General features: G+C 38.4%; 1 protein-coding gene across 1 annotated transcript in view; it reads right to left on the bottom strand.

The window, feature by feature from the left end:
- Positions 1–13,578: 13,578 nt before the first annotated feature.
- The window catches only part of LOC126582037 (uncharacterized), a gene marked incomplete at both ends in the record, with an annotated part of 109,855 nt that continues 101,593 nt past the window's right edge, over positions 13,579–21,840 (bottom strand). The window contains one exon of the mRNA XM_050246007.1: positions 13,579–14,458. Coding sequence (XP_050101964.1) covers positions 13,579–14,458 — 880 coding nt within the window. The remainder of the gene's footprint in view (positions 14,459–21,840) is intronic.

The following is a 21,840-nucleotide window of genomic DNA, read 5'->3' as shown; positions in this document are numbered from 1 at the left end:
GTTTCATGCAATTCATAGCAACAAATGCTTCGTCAATGCTTATGTTTTTCATAGAACGTAATGATTCTTGCTTGTATCTCTATTATGCAATTCATGTAGGGAACTTGTAGGGAATGTTTTGGGTTGTCGTATGCAATCATCCAACTTAATAACTTGTGGAAAAACTGAGGGTTAATTAGTGCAATTCACGGTTAATCTGGGGCGTTGAGTATTTATAATTTATTGGAAGAACAACTGAAAATCGTTTTGTTTGCAAGTGTGACATGTGTGGAGAAGAACCTCCTAACTAGCCTTTTATCCATCTATTTCACCAAAATCGTTTTTACAATCTGTGCTAATTAAAGTTTCTGTTTTGTGTTAAATTTTCGTCCAAAACAAATCCCCCTCTCATTTGAAGTCTTAGATTAGTTAGAAAGTATTTTGATTTGTGTTTCTAAGTATTTTGATTCAAGTTTTCATCAAATTTCGTCCAAATTAGTGTAGGTGCTCAAAACTGCCCAGAAAGTGGTTTTTAGGCAGTTTTGAGCCTTCTAGTTGCTGTTTTGAGTTTTAGGTTTGTTTAAGTCTTTTAACCTTTACTTTTGCATTCTTTGAGTCTAGTTTAGTGTTTTAAACTTTGTTTTTGAGTTTTTAAGTCAGTTTCCAAGTGTTTAGCAATCCCTCCTAATCCCCGGTTTAGAACGATCCCTACTTACATCTTTGCTACAATTTGACAAAAAGAGGGTTTAATTTGTGTGCTTATCTATTTCGCATCAAATTTTTGGCGCCGTTGCCGGGGATTAGCAACTTTGCTAATCCCTTGGTTCTTTTCTTTTTGTTTAGTTTGTTTCTGTTTTAGTTTCTGACTTAGTTTTGTTTTCCTTGTTTTGTGTTACTTTTGATATTTGATTTAGTTCTCTTTCTTTGATTTTAGGTACTAGAGAAGTAAGACATGGATTTTGCTAGCATTCAAGCTCAATTAGCAAATCTTACTTCTCAATTGTCACAGATTGCCGAAAGTACCACAATGCAAAGTGTCCCTACATTTGGTGCGTCTTATAGGCAAGGATACCAAGCCAATCTATATCCACAAAGCGATTGGAGTGATCATTCAAACTCTATGTGGTGGGAAGCTCAACAAGTTCAACACAAAGCATATTGGCAGCCATACGAAGAGTTCTATTCAAGACCTATGCAGCCACCACAACCTCATATACAATATGCTCAATCAAATTTAGGTTCGTCAATAGATTATAATCAAATTCTTAATGAATTAAATTCTTTGTTGCAGGGCTCACAAAATCAAGCCAAGGAGGATCAACAAGGTGGATATTGGCAGCAAGAAGAGGAGTTCTATCATTGGCCATATGAACTATCACATCCATCACAACAATTTGCCCAATTCAATTCAGGTACGTCTTTGGATAATGATATGTTTAATAAGTTACTCACCTCTTTGTACCAGGAAGTAGAAAATCGAAACAAAGAGATGCCAATTCAAACCAAGAAGACGGGTGAATTGGAGAAGCATATTGGGCAGATTATGGAGTTCATGGCACACATTCAAGAGCAAAGTGAAGTTTCCAACTCAACTATTGAAAATTCGAAGGAAGATTTTGAAATCCATGATGCTATCACTTTGGGAAGGGCTATGGAGGTTGGAGCTGACCTAAAAACGTCCAAACATTGCCTAGAAGTGGATGAGGAGCTGCTGATTGAGGAGGAGGAAGAAGACATACACACGGCAAGGGTAGAACAACCCTTGCCGCAACCCCCTAAGCCTTCTAACCCACCCACCACAAGTAAGGACGTCCCAATTTCATTTCATTCTAATGTTATTCCTCCCAATGTCCCTTTTCCTAGCAGGTTTTTGATTCCCAAGCAAGAAGAGAGTGAAAAAGACATTGTGGCAGCTCTTCCAAAGGTGCAAAAGGATATTCCAATTCTTGGTGCAACAAAGCAAGTTCTAGATCGTGTTGAATATTTCAAAGGCCTTTGTTTCCCAAGAAGAATGATTCAAGAGAAAGTAGTGGCTAAAGAATGTCAAGACTTCATCAAAGAGGACAAATTTGAAACAACAAAGCCCAAAGAAGTTGAATTTGATGACATTGGACAAGTCACAACCATCATAGTAAATCTGGCCAAGTCCAATATCCCTGAAACGTTCAAAGGAGTGGTGTTTGTCATTGAGTTCTTGTCGGACAAAGCAAGTAAGTCATCTTCTCCAATTTCCATTACATTTTATACTAACTTGCTGATTTTGATGAATCAGGTACCTACACTAGAATCTAAACCAATGCCGGTTCATTTCAAGTATCATCGTCCATTCAAAGATCAAATCCATGCCGTGGGACCTAGGAATTGCTCTAACAACCAGATTTGAGTTTCTAAAACCCTTCACTTTGTTGCTTGTTTCTAATCTGCCAGTTTTGTTTTTAACTTGCTGTTTGTGTGTTTCTTTGTGTTTTGTGTGAGTTTATGCTTGAAACATTGAGGACAATGTTTGATTTAAGTGTGGGGGGGGGGGGTAAATAAGTGTTTTTGATGCAAATTCGTGGGATTTTATCACCCTTTACTTATAGACTTGTTCCTTGCTGTTTTTAAGCTCTTTTGGTGTGTTTTAGGGTGTTTTGAAGTAAAAATCCGAAAATCACATAAAAATTTGAAAAATTTGTTTTAAAAACCCAAAAAGAGTTGTTTTTGTATGTTTGTTTGTGTCTTAGGGTACCTTCCAACACAATGATGAGGATTCGGTTTGTAATTACATGGCTGTTAAAGAGAGTGATTCACATGGATGAAAGTTTGATTTACTCTTTGTTATGCTTAGTTGTGGTTATAACTTATGAATTCACATGCAATCATAAAAGAAAAAAATCAGTTTTTGTAACATGCTTGAAGGAAGGAACTCAAACTAACGCTACAACCTTGTGAGACTTGAGCCTAAACGCTTATTTGGAGAGTTAAAATCTGTGCATTCTTTGTTTTCTAAGTCGTTGCATGATCTCATTATTCCTTGCTTGGTTGCTACTTAGAAGGCGTTTCATCATTTAGTTCCAAATGCTAGAACTCATGCCCATTTCATTCAAAGCATGTTATTGATTTGCATAACACATATTCAAGATGAAGTTGTGTAGTGACCACCACCTTAGCCAAAAAGCCATGAATCCCCTATGTCATTATGTTTTGTAGGTTTTAACCCCGTTGAGCCTTGTTTAGCCTATGTTGTTGTTAACCCACATTATCCTCACCTAGCCTAGTTTAGGACCATCCATACCCTTGTTCTTAAAGCATAGTAAAGCATGATTCGAATTGAATTCCTTTTGATCTATGTTGGCAGAAACCAAGTGTGGGGGAAGTATTTTTCATGAGGAATTGTGTGCCATAGGCACGGCAAAGAAAAGAAAAAAAAATTCGTGGAAAAAGAAAAAATGAAGAAAAAAGTGTGAAAAGTATGAAAAAAAAAACAGTTTGAAAAAAAAAAAAAGAAAAAGAGTTCCAAAGTATTGTTTGTTGAAGTAAGGGTCCAAAACAATGAATTCGGCCCTAAGGAGTTGTTTAAGTCTTCCCCTTGTGTTTTAAAGTTAATTTCTGCAATCTAAGTGAATTCTAAGTCTCAATTTCATTGCTTTGCTTACTATTGCTTGAAGAACGTTTGTTTTCCCCATCCTTTCCTTGTTAACCAACAACCTAAGCCCCATTACAACCCTTAACTTCTACCTTGAGTGTTATGTGTTTCAATTTGTGGAGTTTGAATTTGGTATGAGCATATGGTGTCACTGGTTCTCGCATCTAAGTAGTAGCATTCCATTCATGAGATCATATCTAAACATGCTTCTTAACTCTAGAAATTGCGTTCTTTGTGAAACATATATGTGAGCATTCGTTTTCATATCTACATCAATCTTCTCACATATGACTAGTGTAGGGTGTGGAGTTAGAAAATCTGAGTGAAAATAGAGTGTATATCTTGTAAGGAATTGAGGGAAGTCTCTAAGGCATGTTACTACATTCAAAAGCATTGTTTTAATTGATTACTTGTGAACTAGTAAGTGGTGGCTTTAATTAAGTATGTGCTTGTGTAAAGATGACTCAAATCTGTGGGGATAGCAATCTTTAACATGTCATGTGCATTGGAAATCCCTGAGGCAAACGTTGGAAGGTTTAGGTTTGTTTTGGTTAGTTTGTTTCGTTTCGTTTTCTTTCTTTTGTTTGTTTTGCTCGAGGACTAGCAAAAGCTAAGTGTGGGGGAATTTGATAGGAGCATATTTATGCGCCTTAGTTAGCTAGTTCTTATGCATCTTTGTTATGTTTTCTTCGTTAAAGTAGTCTTTTAAGCTATTTTCATGTGTTTTCAGGTTTAAAGGACATATTACATGAAATGATGCAATTTGGAGCTTTTAGAGCAAAAAGTGAGCTTGGAATGAAAAGGACATGCTTGGAACACAAGGTTGGGTTGAAATTGAAGAGTTCGAGATTTGAGGTTTCCTACTTGAAGTAGGAAAGCTAAGCCTAAAAGTTTCCATTTTTGGTTGATCTTTCCTAAATCGGAATTGGCAACCAAAGTTTCTAAAGTTGGAATTTTCTATTTTTGGAGGTTTCCAATTTCGAGAGTTTCTATTCTCGGCTTTGGGCTTTTGGATGACCCATCTTTGCCTCTTGGACCTATGCCGCACCTAACCCTAACCCTAGCCCACTTAATCAGCCACACCTAGGCCTTGTTCACATGAAAAAAATCTGATTACTTACCCTAAGCCCATGCCGCACCTAATGTTCTAGAAACCCTAGTTTTTGGTGGATTTCCTAACCCTAGCCTCACCTAAACCCTAGCCCATTTGTCTAATCTGATTTCTTTAGGGTTTGGCTGCCTATATATATATGTTTTACCTCCCTTGGCCGAATTACAACCCTCTCCATAATCCAGAAATTAATCCTTCACGCCAGAAACCATTCCCCATCTTCAACAGCACCTATCCTTCATCATTCACCATATTTTCTGACCCAAAACCACCCTAGCCGTCCCATACACCTATCCTACACACTTTTCCACCATTCTACACCATCCATAACCCCCAAAAACCATCACAAACCCCTGTGCCGCAACCAAGGAAGAGGAGGAAGGTTCTTAGATGTTCCTGCTGTGCAATTTAGATTGCTGGAATTTTTAGGTGTGATCTTTCTTATGTTTCAATGTTTCAATTCAATAAACTTTGTGTTGTGAGTATGAGGAACTAAACCCCCTTAGTTGGGGGGTAATTCGAAACCATGTACATGCTTGCAATTTGATTCGATTACATTCAGTTGTTATTTCATAAGTTGTGGATTCAATTCGTTCATCTATTTGATTGATACTTATTTATGTATGTTGATTGAGAGTGCACGCTTAGTTTTCATGCATGAATATGATGCTAGATTATGAGGGAGTTTCACCTAATAGTTACAATCTTATAATCACAAGTAGTGAAGATCGCTTGAAAACGATCGCGTTGAATGAATTCTTAGCATAAGTTTCATGCAATTCATAGCAACAAATGCTTCGTCAATGCTTATGTTTTTCATAGAACGTAATGATTCTTGCTTGTATCTCTATTATGCAATTCATGTAGGGAACTTGTAGGGAATGTTTTGGGTTGTCGTATGCAATCATCCAACTTAATAACTTGTGGAAAAACTGAGGGTTAATTAGTGCAATTCACGGTTAATCTGGGGCGTTGAGTATTTATAATTTATTGGAAGAACAACTGAAAATCGTTTTGTTTGCAAGTGTGACATGTGTGGAGAAGAACCTCCTAACTAGCCTTTTATCCATCTATTTCACCAAAATCGTTTTTACAATCTGTGCTAATTAAAGTTTCTGTTTTGTGTTAAATTTTCGTCCAAAACAAATCCCCCTCTCATTTGAAGTCTTAGATTAGTTAGAAAGTATTTTGATTTGTGTTTCTAAGTATTTTGATTCAAGTTTTCATCAAATTTCGTCCAAATTAGTGTAGGTGCTCAAAACTGCCCAGAAAGTGGTTTTTAGGCAGTTTTGAGCCTTCTAGTTGCTGTTTTGAGTTTTAGGTTTGTTTAAGTCTTTTAACCTTTACTTTTGCATTCTTTGAGTCTAGTTTAGTGTTTTAAACTTTGTTTTTGAGTTTTTAAGTCAGTTTCCAAGTGTTTAGCAATCCCTCCTAATCCCCGGTTTAGAACGATCCCTACTTACATCTTTGCTACAATTTGACAAAAAGAGGGTTTAATTTGTGTGCTTATCTATTTCGCATCAGATCCCTACTTACATCATTACTACAATTGTCACAAATAGGGTTTAATTTGTGTGTCAAGTTAATTTTCACATCAAAAATTCTGCCCAAAAATCATCCCTAGCCGTACCCCCATCAACCCTAAACCTTTCCCTACCATTCCCCATCCATTCTACACCCTAAATACCACCCAAAACCTGTTCTAAACTTCTCTGCAGCAGCAAGGAGGAAAGGGAAATCATTGATGATCTTGCTGCCAAGTTGGAGCCTTCTAGGTGTTTTCTTTCTTTGGGTTTTAATTTCTAAATTTATGAATCTTTGCTTTGCGAGTATGAGGAACTAAACCCCTCTTAGTTAGGGGGTGATTCGAAACCATGTACATGCTTGCAATATGATTTGATTACATTCAGTTGTTATTTCATAAGTTGTGGATTCAATTCGTTCATCTACTTGATTGATAACTTATTTGTGTATGTTGATTGAGAGTGCACGCTTAGTTTTCATGCATGAATATGATGCTAGATTATGAGGGAGTTTCACCTAATAGTTACAATCTTATAATCACAAGTAGTGAAGGTCGCTTGAAAACAATCGCGTTGAATATATTCTTGGCATAAGTTTCATGCAATTCATAGTAACAAATGCTTCGTCAATGCTTATGTTTTTCATAGAACTTAATGATTCTTGCTTGTATCTCTATTATGCAATTCATGTAGGGAACTTGTAGGGAATGCTTTGGGTTGTCGTATGCAATCATCCAACTCAATAACTCGTGGAAAAACTGAGGGTTAATTAGTGCAATTCACGGTTAATTTGGGGCGTTGAGTATTCATAATTTATTGGAAGAACAACTGAAAATCGTTTTGTTTGCAAGTGTGACATGTGTGGAGAAGAACCTCCTAACTAGCCTTTTATCCATCCTTTTCATCCAAAAACGTTTTACAATCTGTTTTGTTTTAAAGTTTCTGTTTTGTTTTCAATTTTCGTCCAAAACAAATCCCCTTTTATTTTGAAGTCTTAGATTAGGTAGAATATGTTTTGATTTGTGTTTCTAAGTGTTTTGATTCAAGTTTTCACCCAAATTCGTCCAAGTTCTTGTTAGGTTCTCAAAACTGCCCAGAAAGTGGTTTTAGGAAGTTTTGAGTCATTAGGTTGCTGTTTTGAGTTTTAGGTTTGTTTAAGTGTTTTTAACTTTAGTTTTGCATTCTTTGAGTCTAGCTTAGTGTTTTAAACTTTGTTTTTATGTTTTGAAGTGAGTTTTCAAGTGTTTAGCAATCCCTCCTAATCCCCGGTCTAGAACGATCCCTACTTACATCTTTACTACGATTTGACAAAAAGAGGGTTTAATTTGTGTGCTTATCTATTTCGCATCAATGGACAAACCATGGTACTTCGGAATGTGGTGTAGCAAACTTGACTTCAACTCGAATTCCTCGGTCTTTCCTTGGGCAGCCGCTGGGTATTGAATGCATAGGGGTGCGGCATTGTCCAATCCCGAAGCCGAAAGCTCCTTGATTGTACGATTGTCTTGTGCCATAACTTCCTCTTCTTCACCCACTCTTGCCGTGGGTTGGTCCTCTTCTTCAATGGGATGTTCCTCACGCTCAGGTTTAGGAATTTGATCTTGTTGATTCCTATTCCTTCTCAAAGTCCTCTCAAAATCGTTGTCAAAGTCCAAGATGTGTTCACGAATCGGATGAGAACTCCGAGTCATAAACTAGTACCTAAAACAAGAAACAAAACAAACTCAGAATCTGGACGAATTAAAACAAACTAAAATAAACAATCCAAGGGATTAGCAAAGCTAATCCCCGGCAACGGCGCCAAAATTTGATATGATATTAATTAGCACTCAAATTAACCCTCTTTTTATCAATTGTAGTAAGTATGTAAGTAGGGATCGTTCTAGGCCGGGGATTAGGAGGGATTGCTAAATCACTGTGAAACTGACTCAAAAACGTAAAAACAAAATTTAAAACACTACACTAGACTCAAAGAATGTAAAACTATAACTTAAAACACCAAAACAAACCAAAAGACTCAAAATAACACAAAAACACTCAAAACTGCCTTAAAACCACTTTCTGGGCAGTTTTGAACTCTAAACAAGATTTTGACGAAAATAGGTTTTAACTTGACTCAAAACACTTAAAAACACAAACTAACACACTCTCTAACTAATTTGACACTTGAAAACAAAGGGGGATTTGGTTTTTACGAAATTGAAAACAAAACATAAACTTGTAAATCAAAACAGATTTTAAAACGAATTTGATTGAATTGAATGGATAGAAAGCTAGCTAAGGGGTTCATCTCCACACATGTTATACTTGCATTCAATAACCCATGAATTCTCAAAGCCCCAAGTTAATTAGGTCCGCTTAAATTAACCTTCAGATTTTCCTAACGTTATTGAATTGGATGATTGCATACGACAACCCAAAGCATGCCCCACAAGTCCCCTACATGATTGCATAATAGAGATACAAGCAAGAATCATTAAGTTCTATGAAAACCATAAGCATTGACGAGGCACTCGTAACTATGAATTGCATGAAACTTATGCCAAGAATTTACTTAACACGATTGTGATCAACAACCTTTACTACTTGTGAATATAAGTTCATAACGATTAGGTGAAATTCCCTTATATCCTAGCATCAAATTCATGCATGCAAACTAAGTGTCGACCCTCAATCAACATATAAGAATAAGTTTTAATTCACATAGATAAGCAAATTGAAATCACAACTTATGAAACGCAATTAGAAGTAATCAAATCATATAGCAAGCATAGACATGGTTTCGAATCCCCCCCTAGCCAAGGGGGGTTTAGTTCCTCATACTCGCAAAGCAAAGATACATAAATTTAGAAATTAAAACCCAAAGAAAGAAAACACCTAGAAGGCTCCAACTTGGCAGCAAGATCATCAATGATTTCCCTTTCCTCCTTGCTGCGGCAGAGAAGTTTAGAACAGGTTTTGGGTGGTATTTAGGGTGTAGAATGGATGGGGAATGGTAGGGAAAGGTTTAGGGTTGATGGGGGTACGGCTAGGGATGATTTTTGGGCAGAATTTTGGGATTTTGGTGATGGGAAGGTGCGGCAGAATGCAAGGGCAGATTTCTGGCGTGAATGATTGTGTATGAGAGGTGGTATTTAGGGTGTAGAATGGATGGGGAATGGTAGGGAAAGGTTTAGGGTTGATGGGGGTACGGCTAGGGATGATTTTTGGGCAGAATTTTGGGATTTTGGTGATGGGAAGGTGCGGCAGAATGCAAGGGCAGATTTCTGGCGTGAATGATTGTGTATGAGAGGTGGTGATCTGATCTAGGGGTTATAATGAGTATATATAGGCATCCAAAACCCTAGGGTAATCAGATTAGGGTTTCTAGAAGCCCAAATCCACCAGAAATTAGGTTAAAACAATCAGATTTTTAGTGGGAATAAGGCCTAAGGTGCGGCTAGGGTTAGGGTTTAGAGATGGCCTTCTAGAATGCCTTGCAAGGCAAGGAAATCAGATATTCTAGAGGCCTAGATGCGGCTAGGGTTAGGGTCCACAAGGAATTAGGGTTTAGGTCATCTAAAAGCCCAAAACCAAGAATAGAAACTTTCGAAAATGGAAACCTCCAAGAATAGAAACTTCCAACTTTAGAAACTTTGGTTTCCAAATCTAAATTCTTTGTTCTTCACTTTCATTTCTTCATTTCTTAAGCTCCTTTGACCTTCAAACTCGTCCATTCCTTGTGCTCCATTAGCATACACTCCATTCTAGCTCAATTTTGCTCTAAAATGCTCCATTTTGCACTTCTTTGCATACTTCGTCTCTAAACCTGAAATTGCACGAAAATGACTTTAAACACTAAAATAACTAAAGAAAAACAACATAAATGCTTAAGAACAAGCCAACTAAGTCGCATAAATATGCTCCTATCAAATTCCCCCACACTTAGCTTTTGCTAGTCCTCGAGCAAAACAAAGAAACCAAACAAAACAAAAACACAATCTAAACCTTCCAACATTTGCCTCAGGGATTTCCAATGCACAAGACATGTTAAAAATCATCACTCCCACAGATTTTAGTCATCTTCACACTTAAGCACATACTTAATCATAGTCACCACGTACTAGTTCACATATAACCAATTAAAACATGATTTTGAATGTAGTAACATGCCTTAGAGAATTTGCTCAATTCCTTACTAGATATGCACTCAATTTTCACACAGCTTTTCTGACTACACACCCTATACTAGTTATATGTGAGAAGATTGATGTAAATATGAAAACGAATGCTCACATATATGTATAACAAAGAAAGCACTTTTCGGAGTTAATAAGCATGTTTAGATATAATCTCATGGATGGAATGCTACTACTTAGATGCGAGAACCAGTGACACCATATGCTCATACCAATTTTAAACTCCACAAATTGAAACACATAACACTCAAGATTAAAGTCAAGGGTTGTAACGGGGCTAGGGGAGTTGGCTAACAACGAAAGGATAGGGAAAACAAACGTTCTTTAAGCAATAGTAAGCAAAACAATGAAATCGTACTCATAATTCCCATTAGCATGCAGAAATTAACTTTTAAACACAAAGGGAAGATTCAACAACAATTAGGGCCGAATTCACTGTTTGGACCCTTCCTTCAACAAACAACACTTAAGAACTCTTTTTCACATCTTTTCAACTCCTTTTCATTCTTTTCACAACTTTTTCTTTCTTTTTTTTTTCTTTTTATTTCCCACGAAATTTTTCTTTTCATTCTTTTCTTTTCTTTTTCTTTTCTTTTCTTTGGCACACCCACAACAAAACTCACTTCCCCCACACTTGTTTTCTGCCAACAATGACCAAAAGGAATTCATTTTGAGTCATTCATTACTATGCTTCAAGAACGAAGGTATGGATGGTCCTAATCTAGGCTAGGTGAGGATAATGTGGGTTAACGAAGAAAACATAGGCTAAACAAGGCTCAACGGGGTTAAAACCTAAAAAAACGACTGCATGGAATGAAGGCTTTTTGGCTATGGTGGTAACTACTAACTTCATCTTGAATATGTGTTATGTAATTCAATAACATGTTTTGAATGAAATTGGCATGAGTTCTAGCATTTGGAACTAAATGATGAAACGCCTTCTAAGTAATAACCAAGCAAAGAATAATGAGATCATGCAACGACTTTAGAAAACAACAATGCACAGATTTTAACTCTCCAAATAAACGTTTGGGCTCAAGTCTCACAAGGTTGTAGCGTTTGTTTGAGTTCCTTCCTTCAAGCATGTTACAAAAACTAATTTTTTTTTTCTTTATGATTACATGTGAATTCATAAGTTATAACCACAACCAAGCATAAACCAAAGAGTAAATCAAACTTTTATCCATGTTTATAACTCGCTTTAACAATCATGCAATTACAAACCGAATCCTCATCATTGTGTTGGAAGGTACCCTAAGACACAAACACACAAAAACAACTTTAAAATGACTCTTTTTGGGTTTTTTCAACACTTTTTCGAATTTTTTTCTTGAATTTTCGTATTTTCTAGTAAAGCCACATAAAAACACATCAAAACATATAAGAACACTCAAAAACAGTGAAAAACAACCTTTGAAATGTTAGGTGGTAAAATCCTACGAATTTGCATCAAAACACTTTGGTTACCCCCCCACACTTAAATCAAACATTGTCCTCAATGTTTTCAAGCATAGACTCACACAAATAACAAACAAACAAACAAAACAACATCTAAACAACAAAGAGAAGAGTTTAGGAACGCAAATCTGGAATTGGAGTGCTCTCTATATCCTCCTTTGTTGAATGCATGGGTTGCCTCCCAAGTAGCGCTTGCTTTAACGTCGTACAGCCGGACGAAGACCTCATTCACTCCTTACTAGGGCCCACGGCATCCAAGGGTAAGTCATCCACGGTATGCTCCACAAAGGTGTCATAATAAGGCTTCAGACGATGCCCGTTCACCTTGAATTCTTGTCCTGTTTTCAAGCTTTGGATTTGGACTGCACCATGAACAAAAACATTAGTAATAACAAACAGTCCAATCCACTTAGAACGTAACTTACCGGGAAACAAACGTAAACGGGAATTGAACAATAGCACTTTCTGCCCAATTGAGAATGATTTCCCACGGATCATGTTGTCATGGAAAGCTTTGGTCTTTTGCTTGTAAATGCTTGCATTATCGTATGCCTCGTGCCGTATCTCATCAAGCTCATTCAATTGCAATCTCCTTTGACTTCCCGCTTCATCGAGGTTCATGTTAAACTTCTTGATGGCCCAAAGTGCTTTGTGCTCCAATTCAACGGGAAGATGGCACGCCTTGCCATAGACAAGTCGGAAGGGGGACATCCCAATGGGGGTTTTGTACGCCGTACGATACGCCCAAAGTGCATCATCTAACCGTAAGCTCCAATCCTTCCTTGTTGGCCCAACTGTCTTCTCAAGTATTTGCTTGATCTCTCGGTTGGAAACCTCGGCTTGGCCATTCGTTTGAGGATGGTAAGGTGTAGAAACCTTATGGGTGACACTGTATTTCCTCAATAACGCTTCAATGGTCCGATTGCAAAAATGTGACCCCCCATCACTAATGATTACTCGTGGCATTCCAAACCTTGCAAAAATGTTAGTTCTAATAAAATCTGCAACCACTTTAGAATCATTAGTCCGGGTGGCCTTGGCTTCCACCCATTTCGACACATAATCAACCGCAAGCAAAATATACATGAAACCATACGATGAAGGGAAGGGACCCATAAAATCAATACCCCAAACATCAAAAATTTCAACATTTAGGATAGAAACCTGCGGCATTTGGTCCCTAGCACTTATACCACCCATTCGTTGGCATTTATCACATGTTAAACAAAAAGTTTTAGCATCTTTAAAAATACTAGGCCAATAGAATCCACATTGTAACACCTTGAGGGCTGTGCGTTGTGTGCCAAAGTGCCCTCCACATGCATAAGTGTGACAAAAACTCATAATTGAATGACATTCAGAATCGTGCACACAACGACGTATAATCTGATCGGGGCAAAATTTCCATAAGTACGGATCATCCCACACATAAAACCGTGCATCATACCTAAGTTTATCACGTTGGTGCCTAGTGAACTCACTTGGAATACGTTTTGACACCAAATAATTAACAATATCGGCATACCAAGGTGCACTAACCTTTAGGGACATCAATTGCTCATCCGGGAATGTCTCTAGAATAGGTATGACATCTTCTTCATGCACCAAACGGCTCAAGTGATCAGACACAACGTTCTCACTTCCTTTCTTGTCTCGGATTTCGATATCGAACTCTTGGAGAAGAAGCATCCATCGAATAAGCCTTGGTTTAGCCTCCTTCTTCATGAGCAAGTACTTCAATGCTGCATGATCAGTGTAAATTATTACTTTAGTACCAAGTAAATAAGAACGAAACTTATCTAAAGCAAAAACAACGGCAATGAGTTCTTTTTCCGTTGTGGAGTAGTTCAATTGAGCATCGTTCAAGGTCCGAGAGGCATAATATATGACGTGTGGCTGTTTGTCCTTCCTTTGTCCCAAAACAGCGCCTAGAGCATAATCGGATGCATCGCACATAAACTCGAAGGGAATGCTCCAATCTGGTGGCCGAATGATGGGGGCCGAAGTTAGCATCTCTTTAAGATGTTTGAACGCCTTTTCACACTCCTCGTTGAACTCGAAGGGCACCTCCTTTTGGAGAAGTCGGCAAAGGGGTGTGGAAATCCTTGAAAAATCCTTGATGAATCGCCTATAAAATCCTGCATGTCCCAGAAACGAACGAACCTCTCTAACCGAAGTCGGAGAGGGTAAGTAGCGTACAAGATCTATTTTCGATTTATCAACCTCAATTCCCCTTGCAGAAACAATATGCCCTAAAACTATGCCTTGTTTTACCATAAAGTGACACTTTTCCCAATTTAAAACAAGGTTAGTTTCCATGCATCGTTTTAAAATTAATGTGAGATTTTCCAAGCAACCATCAAACGAATCGCCAAAGACACTAAAATCATCCATGAATACCTCAATAATCTTCTCAATAAATTCTGAAAAAATACTTACCATGCATCGTTGGAACGTGGTCGGTGCATTGCATAAACCGAATGACATGCGGCGGTAAGCAAAAGTACCAAATGGGCACGTGAAGGTGGTCTTTTCTTGGTCTTCCGGAGCTATGACAATTTGATTATATCCCGAATAACCGTCAAGAAAACAATAAAAAGAATGACCGGCTAACCTTTCAAGCATTTGGTCAATGAATGGCAATGGAAAGTGGTCCTTCCTTGTGGTGTTGTTGAGCTTCCTATAGTCAATGCATACTCTCCAACCTGTTTGAATACGGGTTGGCACAAGCTCATCCTCGGCATTCTTCACCACAGTGACTCCGGACTTCTTTGGGACAACTTGAACCGGTGAGACCCAACGGCTATCCGAGATTGGATAGATCACTCCACAGTCGAGAAGCTTTATAATTTCCTTTTTCACGACTTCCATCATCGGAGGGTTGAGTCGGCGTTGAGCTTCTCGAGTTGGTTTAGCCCCCTCCTCTAGAAAGATGCGATGCATGCATGTTGTAGGGCTAATTCCCTTAATATCGGCCAATGTCCATCCGATGGCTGTTTTGTGCTCTTTCAACACCCGAATCAACTTTTCTTCCTCTAATGCCGTGAGTGATGAAGAGACAATGATGGGCAACGTCTCTTCCTCTCCCAAGAATGCATACTTTAAATGGTCCGGCAACGGTTTAAGCTCAAGAACGGGGGCCTGAATCACAGAAGGTAACAACTTATTAGTGGAAACGGGAATTTGAATTGGGTTAGAAGGCTTACCATGATGTTTTGGCAATGATTCCAAGGCAGCCACAAGCTTGGCATGTTCATCCTTTGGTACGGCCATGTTGGGTTTTGTGCCAAGTCCTTGTGCAATTGTCGTTTCGAGTGGATCGTCCTCCAACATATCAAGATAATCCTGCGCCAATTCATCCAATATATCAATAGAAAAACAAGAATGATCATCTTTAGTAAATTTCATAGCTTCAGAAATGTTAAAGTTAATAATCTCCCCATCAAATTCCATTGTCGACGTCCCTTTGAACACATCGATCTTGGTGCGTGCTGTTTTCATGAATGGCCTCCCAAGTAGAATCGGCAATGGGGTGACATTTGGTGAGTCCTCCATCTCTAAAACGTAGAAATACGCTGGAAATATCAAGTTATCCACCTGCACCAACACATCTTCCAAAACTCCTTTCGGATATGCATTAGAACGATCGGCTAATTGAATTATAACACCATCATTTTTAAGCTCTCCTAAGTTCATGGATGCATATATTGAGTATGGCATGACATTAATGGAAGCTCCTAGATCTAACATAGCATGTTCAAATTTAGTATTGCCTATAACACATGGAATTGTAAAACTTCCCGGATCTTTGCATTTAGGAGGTAATTTTCTTTGCAAAACAGCGGAAACATTCTCACTTACCTGGGCAACCTCTTTGTTTGAAATTCTCTTTCTTGTTGTACATAGTTCCTTCAAAAATTTGGCGTACCTAGGTACTTGCTTAATTGCGTCAAGGAGAGGTATATTGACTTGCACTTTCCGGAACGTCTCTAGAATGTCCTTTTCAGCTTCTTCTTTCTTTGTTTGCTTGAACCTACTAGGAAAGGGGACATTCAAAGGAAAATCATTAGTAGGAATGGAATTGGACATGGTTGTACCTTTATTTGGCAGATTGGATGGCTTAGGAGCCATGGAGACTTGCGGCAAAGGAACCTCTTTCCTTGCCGTGGCCAACCCCTGTTCCTCCTCTTCAATTATTACTTCTTCCACCTTGTTTGGGGCTGATTTGGATGGTGGTGGGGCTGTTCCTACTTGTTTCCCACTTCTTAACATGATTGCCTTGGCAGATTCAAAGCCTCCTTTCGGATTTGCAATGGTTGAGCTCGGCAACCTGCCTTGCTCTCGAAACTGCCCCATGAACTCGGCAATTTGCCCTACTTGTATCTCCAACTCGTCCACCTTTTTGTCCCTATTTTGCATTCCCTGCGCCATAGAAGTTAGTAAATTAAAAATTTGATCATTATCAATAGAGGAACCTGATTTTTGGGTGGGTTGTGCTTGGGGTTGAGTTGGTGCAAATGGCTTTTGATAGAAACCCGAGGGTTGTTGCCTAAATGTGCTTTGTTGTTGGCCTTGTTGGGGTTCTCGCCATTTGAAATTTGGTTGATCACGCCAACCGGGATTGTAGGTGTTAGAAAAGGGATCATTCCTTTGTTGGTATTGCTGCCCAAAACCCACGGCATTGAGGGTCTCCCACCCTCCGTTCTCGATCAATTGTGGGCATTTGTCCGTAGGGGGTCCTTGCATGGAACATACGCCACACGCACTTACATTTTGAACTTTTGGCCCTTCCACAACCTGAGAAAGCAAAGTAGTAAGGTTAGCCATTTGATTTTGAAGTTCGGTTATGGCACTTACCTCATTCAGTTGGTGTTGCCGTGGAGTGCCTCTTTGTCCAACACCTTCGTATTGTTGAGCGTTCAACGCTCGCTTTGCAATCAAGGTCTTTGCTGCCGTAGGGGTCTTGTCCACCAATGCTCCTCCCGCCGAGGCATCTAGCATTTGTCGTTTGATTGGTAGAAGTCCCTCGTAGAAGTATTGTAGAAGAAGCTCCTCCTTCATTTGATGCTGTGGACAAGAAGCAACAAGAGATTTAAAACGTTCATAATATGTAGGAAAGGACTCACCTTCTTCTTGTTGAATTCCACTTATCCTTTTTCGTAGGAGAATGACTCGAGAGGTTGGAAAAAACTTCTCTAAGAAAGCCCGTTTCATGCTCTCCCAAGATGTGACTGTTCCGGGAGCTAATTCATATAACCAATCTTTCGCCTTTTCCATAAGAGAAAAGGGGAAAGCCTTCATCTTCAATATACTCCCGTCCACGTTTACCGGAGTCATGCTTGAGCAAACGACTTCAAACTCCTTCAAGTGCTTGTTTGGATCTTCCATGGAAAGCCCATGGTACTTCGGAATGTGATGTAACAAGCTTGACTTCAATTCGAACTCGGCAGTTTTGTCCTGAGCCGCCCTAGGGTACTAGATACATAGAGGTGCTGCATTATCCAATCCCGAAGCGGAAAGCTCCTTGATCGTTCGGTTGTCCGCTGCCATGTCTTCCACTTCCTCTTCAACTTCAGAAACGGACTCGGAACTTGCACTTGATTCACTAGGTTCCGGGTTCTTCCTCTTTCGTCTCAACTCACGCTCAAAATCGTCGTCAAAGTCTAAAATATGTTCTTGAACCGGATTAGAACTCCGAGTCATAAACAAGTACCTAAAACAAGAAACAAAATAACATAAGAATCTGATCTAATAAGAAAAACGAAAATAACAATCCAAGGGATTAGCAAAGTTGCTAATCCCCGGCAACGGCGCCAAAATTTGATGTGAAATATATAAGCACTCAAATTAAACCCTCTTTTTATCAATTGTAGCAATGTATGTAAGTAGGGATCGTTCTAGACCGGGGATTAGGAGGGATTGCAAAATCACTTGGAATTGACTCAAAAACGTAAAAACAAGTTGAAAACACATAAAACTAGCTTAAAAGACTACTTTACTAAGCAAAAACACTATAAATGCACAAGAACAAGCTAAACTAAGGCGCATAAATATGCTCCTATCAACCTTATATTCTAGCAACATATTCATGCAAGCCAATTAAGTGTCGACCCCTAATTAACAAACACAAATAAGTTATTACTCGCACAGTTAAGCCAATTGCATTCACGATTCAAGAACTCATAACTAGAATTTATCAAATCAACTTGCATACATAGTCATGGCTACGAAATTACCCCTAACCAATAGGGGTTTAGCCACTCATGTTCATAGCAAAACGAAAGGAAAAGAAATTAAACATTGAAATCATAAAACGAATTACACCTAGAATGCACCAACGATGAAGCTTGAGCATCCAAGAGTCCTTCCTTCCCTCTCCTTGCTGCAGCACACGAATGGGTGAGTTTTTGGGGGTTATGGATGGTGTAGAACGATGGGTTTATGGCTGGGATAGGTGTATGGGACCGCTAGGGTGGTTTTGGGTCAGAAAATATGGTGAATGGTCAAGGATAGGTGCGGCAGAGAGAGTGGTGATGTTTCTGGCATGAATGGGACTGAATGGATATGTTTGTGGCTGCACACACATGTTTATTTAAAGGGATTAGGAAATTAAAAACCCTAGGCTAATTAGGTAAACAGAAATTTAAGTCAAAAGCTTCTAGAAGTAGGAAACAAAATCAGAAATTAAGGGAAAGGTCAAGGGATATGCGGCAACACCTTGAAACACATTAGGAATGTGTTTTAATGTATAAAATCAGGAAAGAACCCTCTCCCTTGCACGGCAAGGAAGAGGAAAGGGCAAGGAAATGAGGGTGTGATGTGGGAAAGGTTTAGGGAAAGGTTGATGTCCTAAAACTGAAGGGGAAGTGGATCCATTGCACGGCAAGGGGATGGAAGTTTGGGAAGGGTGCGGCAAAGGTCCCTAAGAGTTCTAGGGCCTTTGTTTTGTGTCCTCAAATGCATATGTGTCCTCAAAGTGGCTTGGAACATGAGTACTTTTAGAATTAGGAAAGGTCAAACCAAAATAGGAAACCTTGGCTTAACTTTCCTACTTCAAATAGGAATCCTTGTTGGAGTAGGAATCCTCATGTGATTTGGAATCCATCTTCAATTAGGAAACCTTCGTTGATTAGGAATCCTTCGTCGATTAGGAATCCTTCTTTCTTCAAGTCTTCAATTCATCCATTGATGCGTAAATTAACCAAACACACAAATTAACCCTCTTGTTGACAATTGTAGTATGGATAAGTAGGGATCGTTCTTAAACCGGGGATTAGGAGGGATTGCTAAAACACTCTAAACTGACTCAAATATGTAAAACAAGGTTTAAAACACTCGACTAGACTCAAAGAATGCAAAACTAAACTCTAAAACACTAAAACAAATCAAAAGACTCAAAACAGCACCCAAAACACTCAAAACTGCCTTAAAACACTTTCTGGGCAGTTTTGGGACTCTAATGCAAACTTGGACGAATTTTGGTTTTCTAATGACCTAAAACACTTAAAAACATAATCTAAGACAAGTTCTAACTAATATGACTCAAAGAAATAAAGTGGGGTTGATTTTGGACGAATTTAAATTAAATGGCAGATTGTAAAGAAAACAGATTGTAGACAAAATTGTGATGAATCAATGGATGATGGAATGGCTAAGGGGTTCTTCTCCACACATGAAATATATGCAACGTAAATCAATTTCCAGTTATCAATTTATTTCACATATATAATCATGGTTTTGAATACACCCTTAGCCAAAACGAATTTAGCCAATCATACTCAAAGCAAACCAAAGATTACATGAATTAGACATTGAAATATAAGATAGAATACACCTAAAATTGTTCAACAACTCAGAATGAAGAGCCAAACAATTGAGTGAATCTGTCCCCTTTCCTTGCTTGCGGCAGATTGGATGTTGGTGGTTTCTTGGGTTATTGAATGATGTAGAATGGATGGAAGACGTATGGAAGTGTTTAGGGTTGATGGGTGGTGCGGCTAGGGTGGTTTTGGGTCAGAAAATATGGTGAATGGTGAAGGAATGGGGCTGTTGAAGGTGGTGTTCAGTTTCTGGCGTGAATGGTTATTTTCTGGATGAATGGGTATGTTTGTGGCTGCACAAGGATGTTTATTTAAAGGGATTTAGGAAATTAAAAACCCTAGACTATTTTGGTAACAGAAATTAAGTCTAAAGCTTCTAGAAATAGGAAACAAAATCAGAAAATTAAAGGAAAGGGCAAGGGAAATTCGGCTAGGGTTTAAAACACAAAAGGAAGGTGTTTTAAAGCTTAGAATCAGGAAATAACCCTCTCCCTTGCACGGCAAGGAAGAGGAAATACCAAGGGGGGTGCGGCAAGGGTTCAAAAGGTGCAAGAGATGTGTATTTGATGTCCTAGAATGCTTAGGAAGTCTTCATAATTGCTGGAACTTTTAGGGACATTTAAGAAAAATCAAACCAAAGTAGGAAACTTTGGCTTAACTTTCCTATTTCAAGTAGGAATCCTTGTTGGAGTAGGAATCTTTGTTCTTCTAGGAATCCTCATGTGATTAGGAATCCATCTTCAATTAGGAATCCTTCGTTGATTAGGAATCCTTTTTCATGTAAGCACTTTCCTACTTCTACTAGGAAACCTTGTTCAAGTAGGAATCATCATCTTCAAGTCTTCAAATTCGTCCAAACCTTGGCTCCAAATATGTGACATTCATTCCAAGCTCCATTTTGCTCCAAAAGGCTCGAAAATGCATCTTTTTATATGCTTTGCCCTTAAAACCTGAAAACACATAAAACTAGCTTAAAAGACTACTTTAACTAAGAAACACCATGGAAATGCATAAGAACTAGCTAACTAAGGCGCATAAATATGCTCCTATCATCCATTCCTTTTGCTCCAAAAGGCTCCAAATTACATCATTTTGCACACTTCGACTTTGGAATCTGAAAACACACAAAAGTGACTTTAAACACTAAAATAACTAAGGAAAGACAACTCAAATGCACGAGAACAAGCCAATTAAGTCGCATAAATATGCTCCTATCATTCATCACAATTTTGTCTTACAATCTGTTTTCTTTACAATCTGCCAAATTAATTTAATTTCGTCCAAACACAATTCCCCCATATTTTGTTGAGTCTTAGTCATTCAAATCTGTGTTATTTTGTGTTCTTAAGCATTTGGAGTCATAAACACTTTGGATTCCGTCCAAATCAAGTTCTAGTTTCTTTTTGAGTCAATTTGATTGTTTTAGGCAGTTTTGAATGCTTTAAATCTGTTTTGAGTCATAGTAGTCTTGTTAGAGTTTTTAAGTTTAGTTTTTGTGGTTTTGAATCAATTTATATTAGATTAGCACCCCTAGTTAATCCCTGGTTAGAACGATCCGTGATAGGAGCATATTTATGCGCCTTAGTTAGCTAGTTTTTATGCATTTATGTTATGTTTTCTTAGTTAAGTTAGTCTTTTAAGCTATTTTCATGTGTTTTCAGGTTTTAGAGACAAAGTGAGCAAAAGGATGCAATTTGGAGCTTTTTGGAGCAAAATTGGGCTAAAATGGAGTTCATGCACATGAAGCACAAGGGATGGACGAATTTGAGGGATTGATGAAGCTAGAAAGGCGTTTCAAAGTTGAAGAATTGAAGATACAAAGTTTCCTAGTTGAAGAAGGAAATGGCTTGAATGAAGGATTCCTAAATGAATTGGGATTCCTAATCACTGAAGGAGTCCTAATTGAAGATGGATTCCTAGATGTATGAAGTTTCCTACTCAAGCAAGGTTTCCTATGTGAAGAAGAAGAGTAAAGTCAAAGAATCAGCTCAAGAGAAGGATCTTATCCAAAACCTCATCCATAACCTTATCTTATCTTATCTTATCCAATCAAACCTTATCCTATCCTATCTTATCCTTATCCTAAACTATCCACATTTCAACCACTTAGGAGGGTTTCTAATTAGATTAGGATGCTTAAAATGGG

The sequence above is a fragment of the Malus sylvestris genome, chromosome 9 (assembly GCF_916048215.2).
Source record: "Malus sylvestris chromosome 9, drMalSylv7.2, whole genome shotgun sequence".
NCBI lineage: Eukaryota > Viridiplantae > Streptophyta > Magnoliopsida > Rosales > Rosaceae > Malus > Malus sylvestris.
Note: the sequence above shows the minus strand (reverse complement) of the source record. Positions and strands in the feature narration are given on the sequence as shown.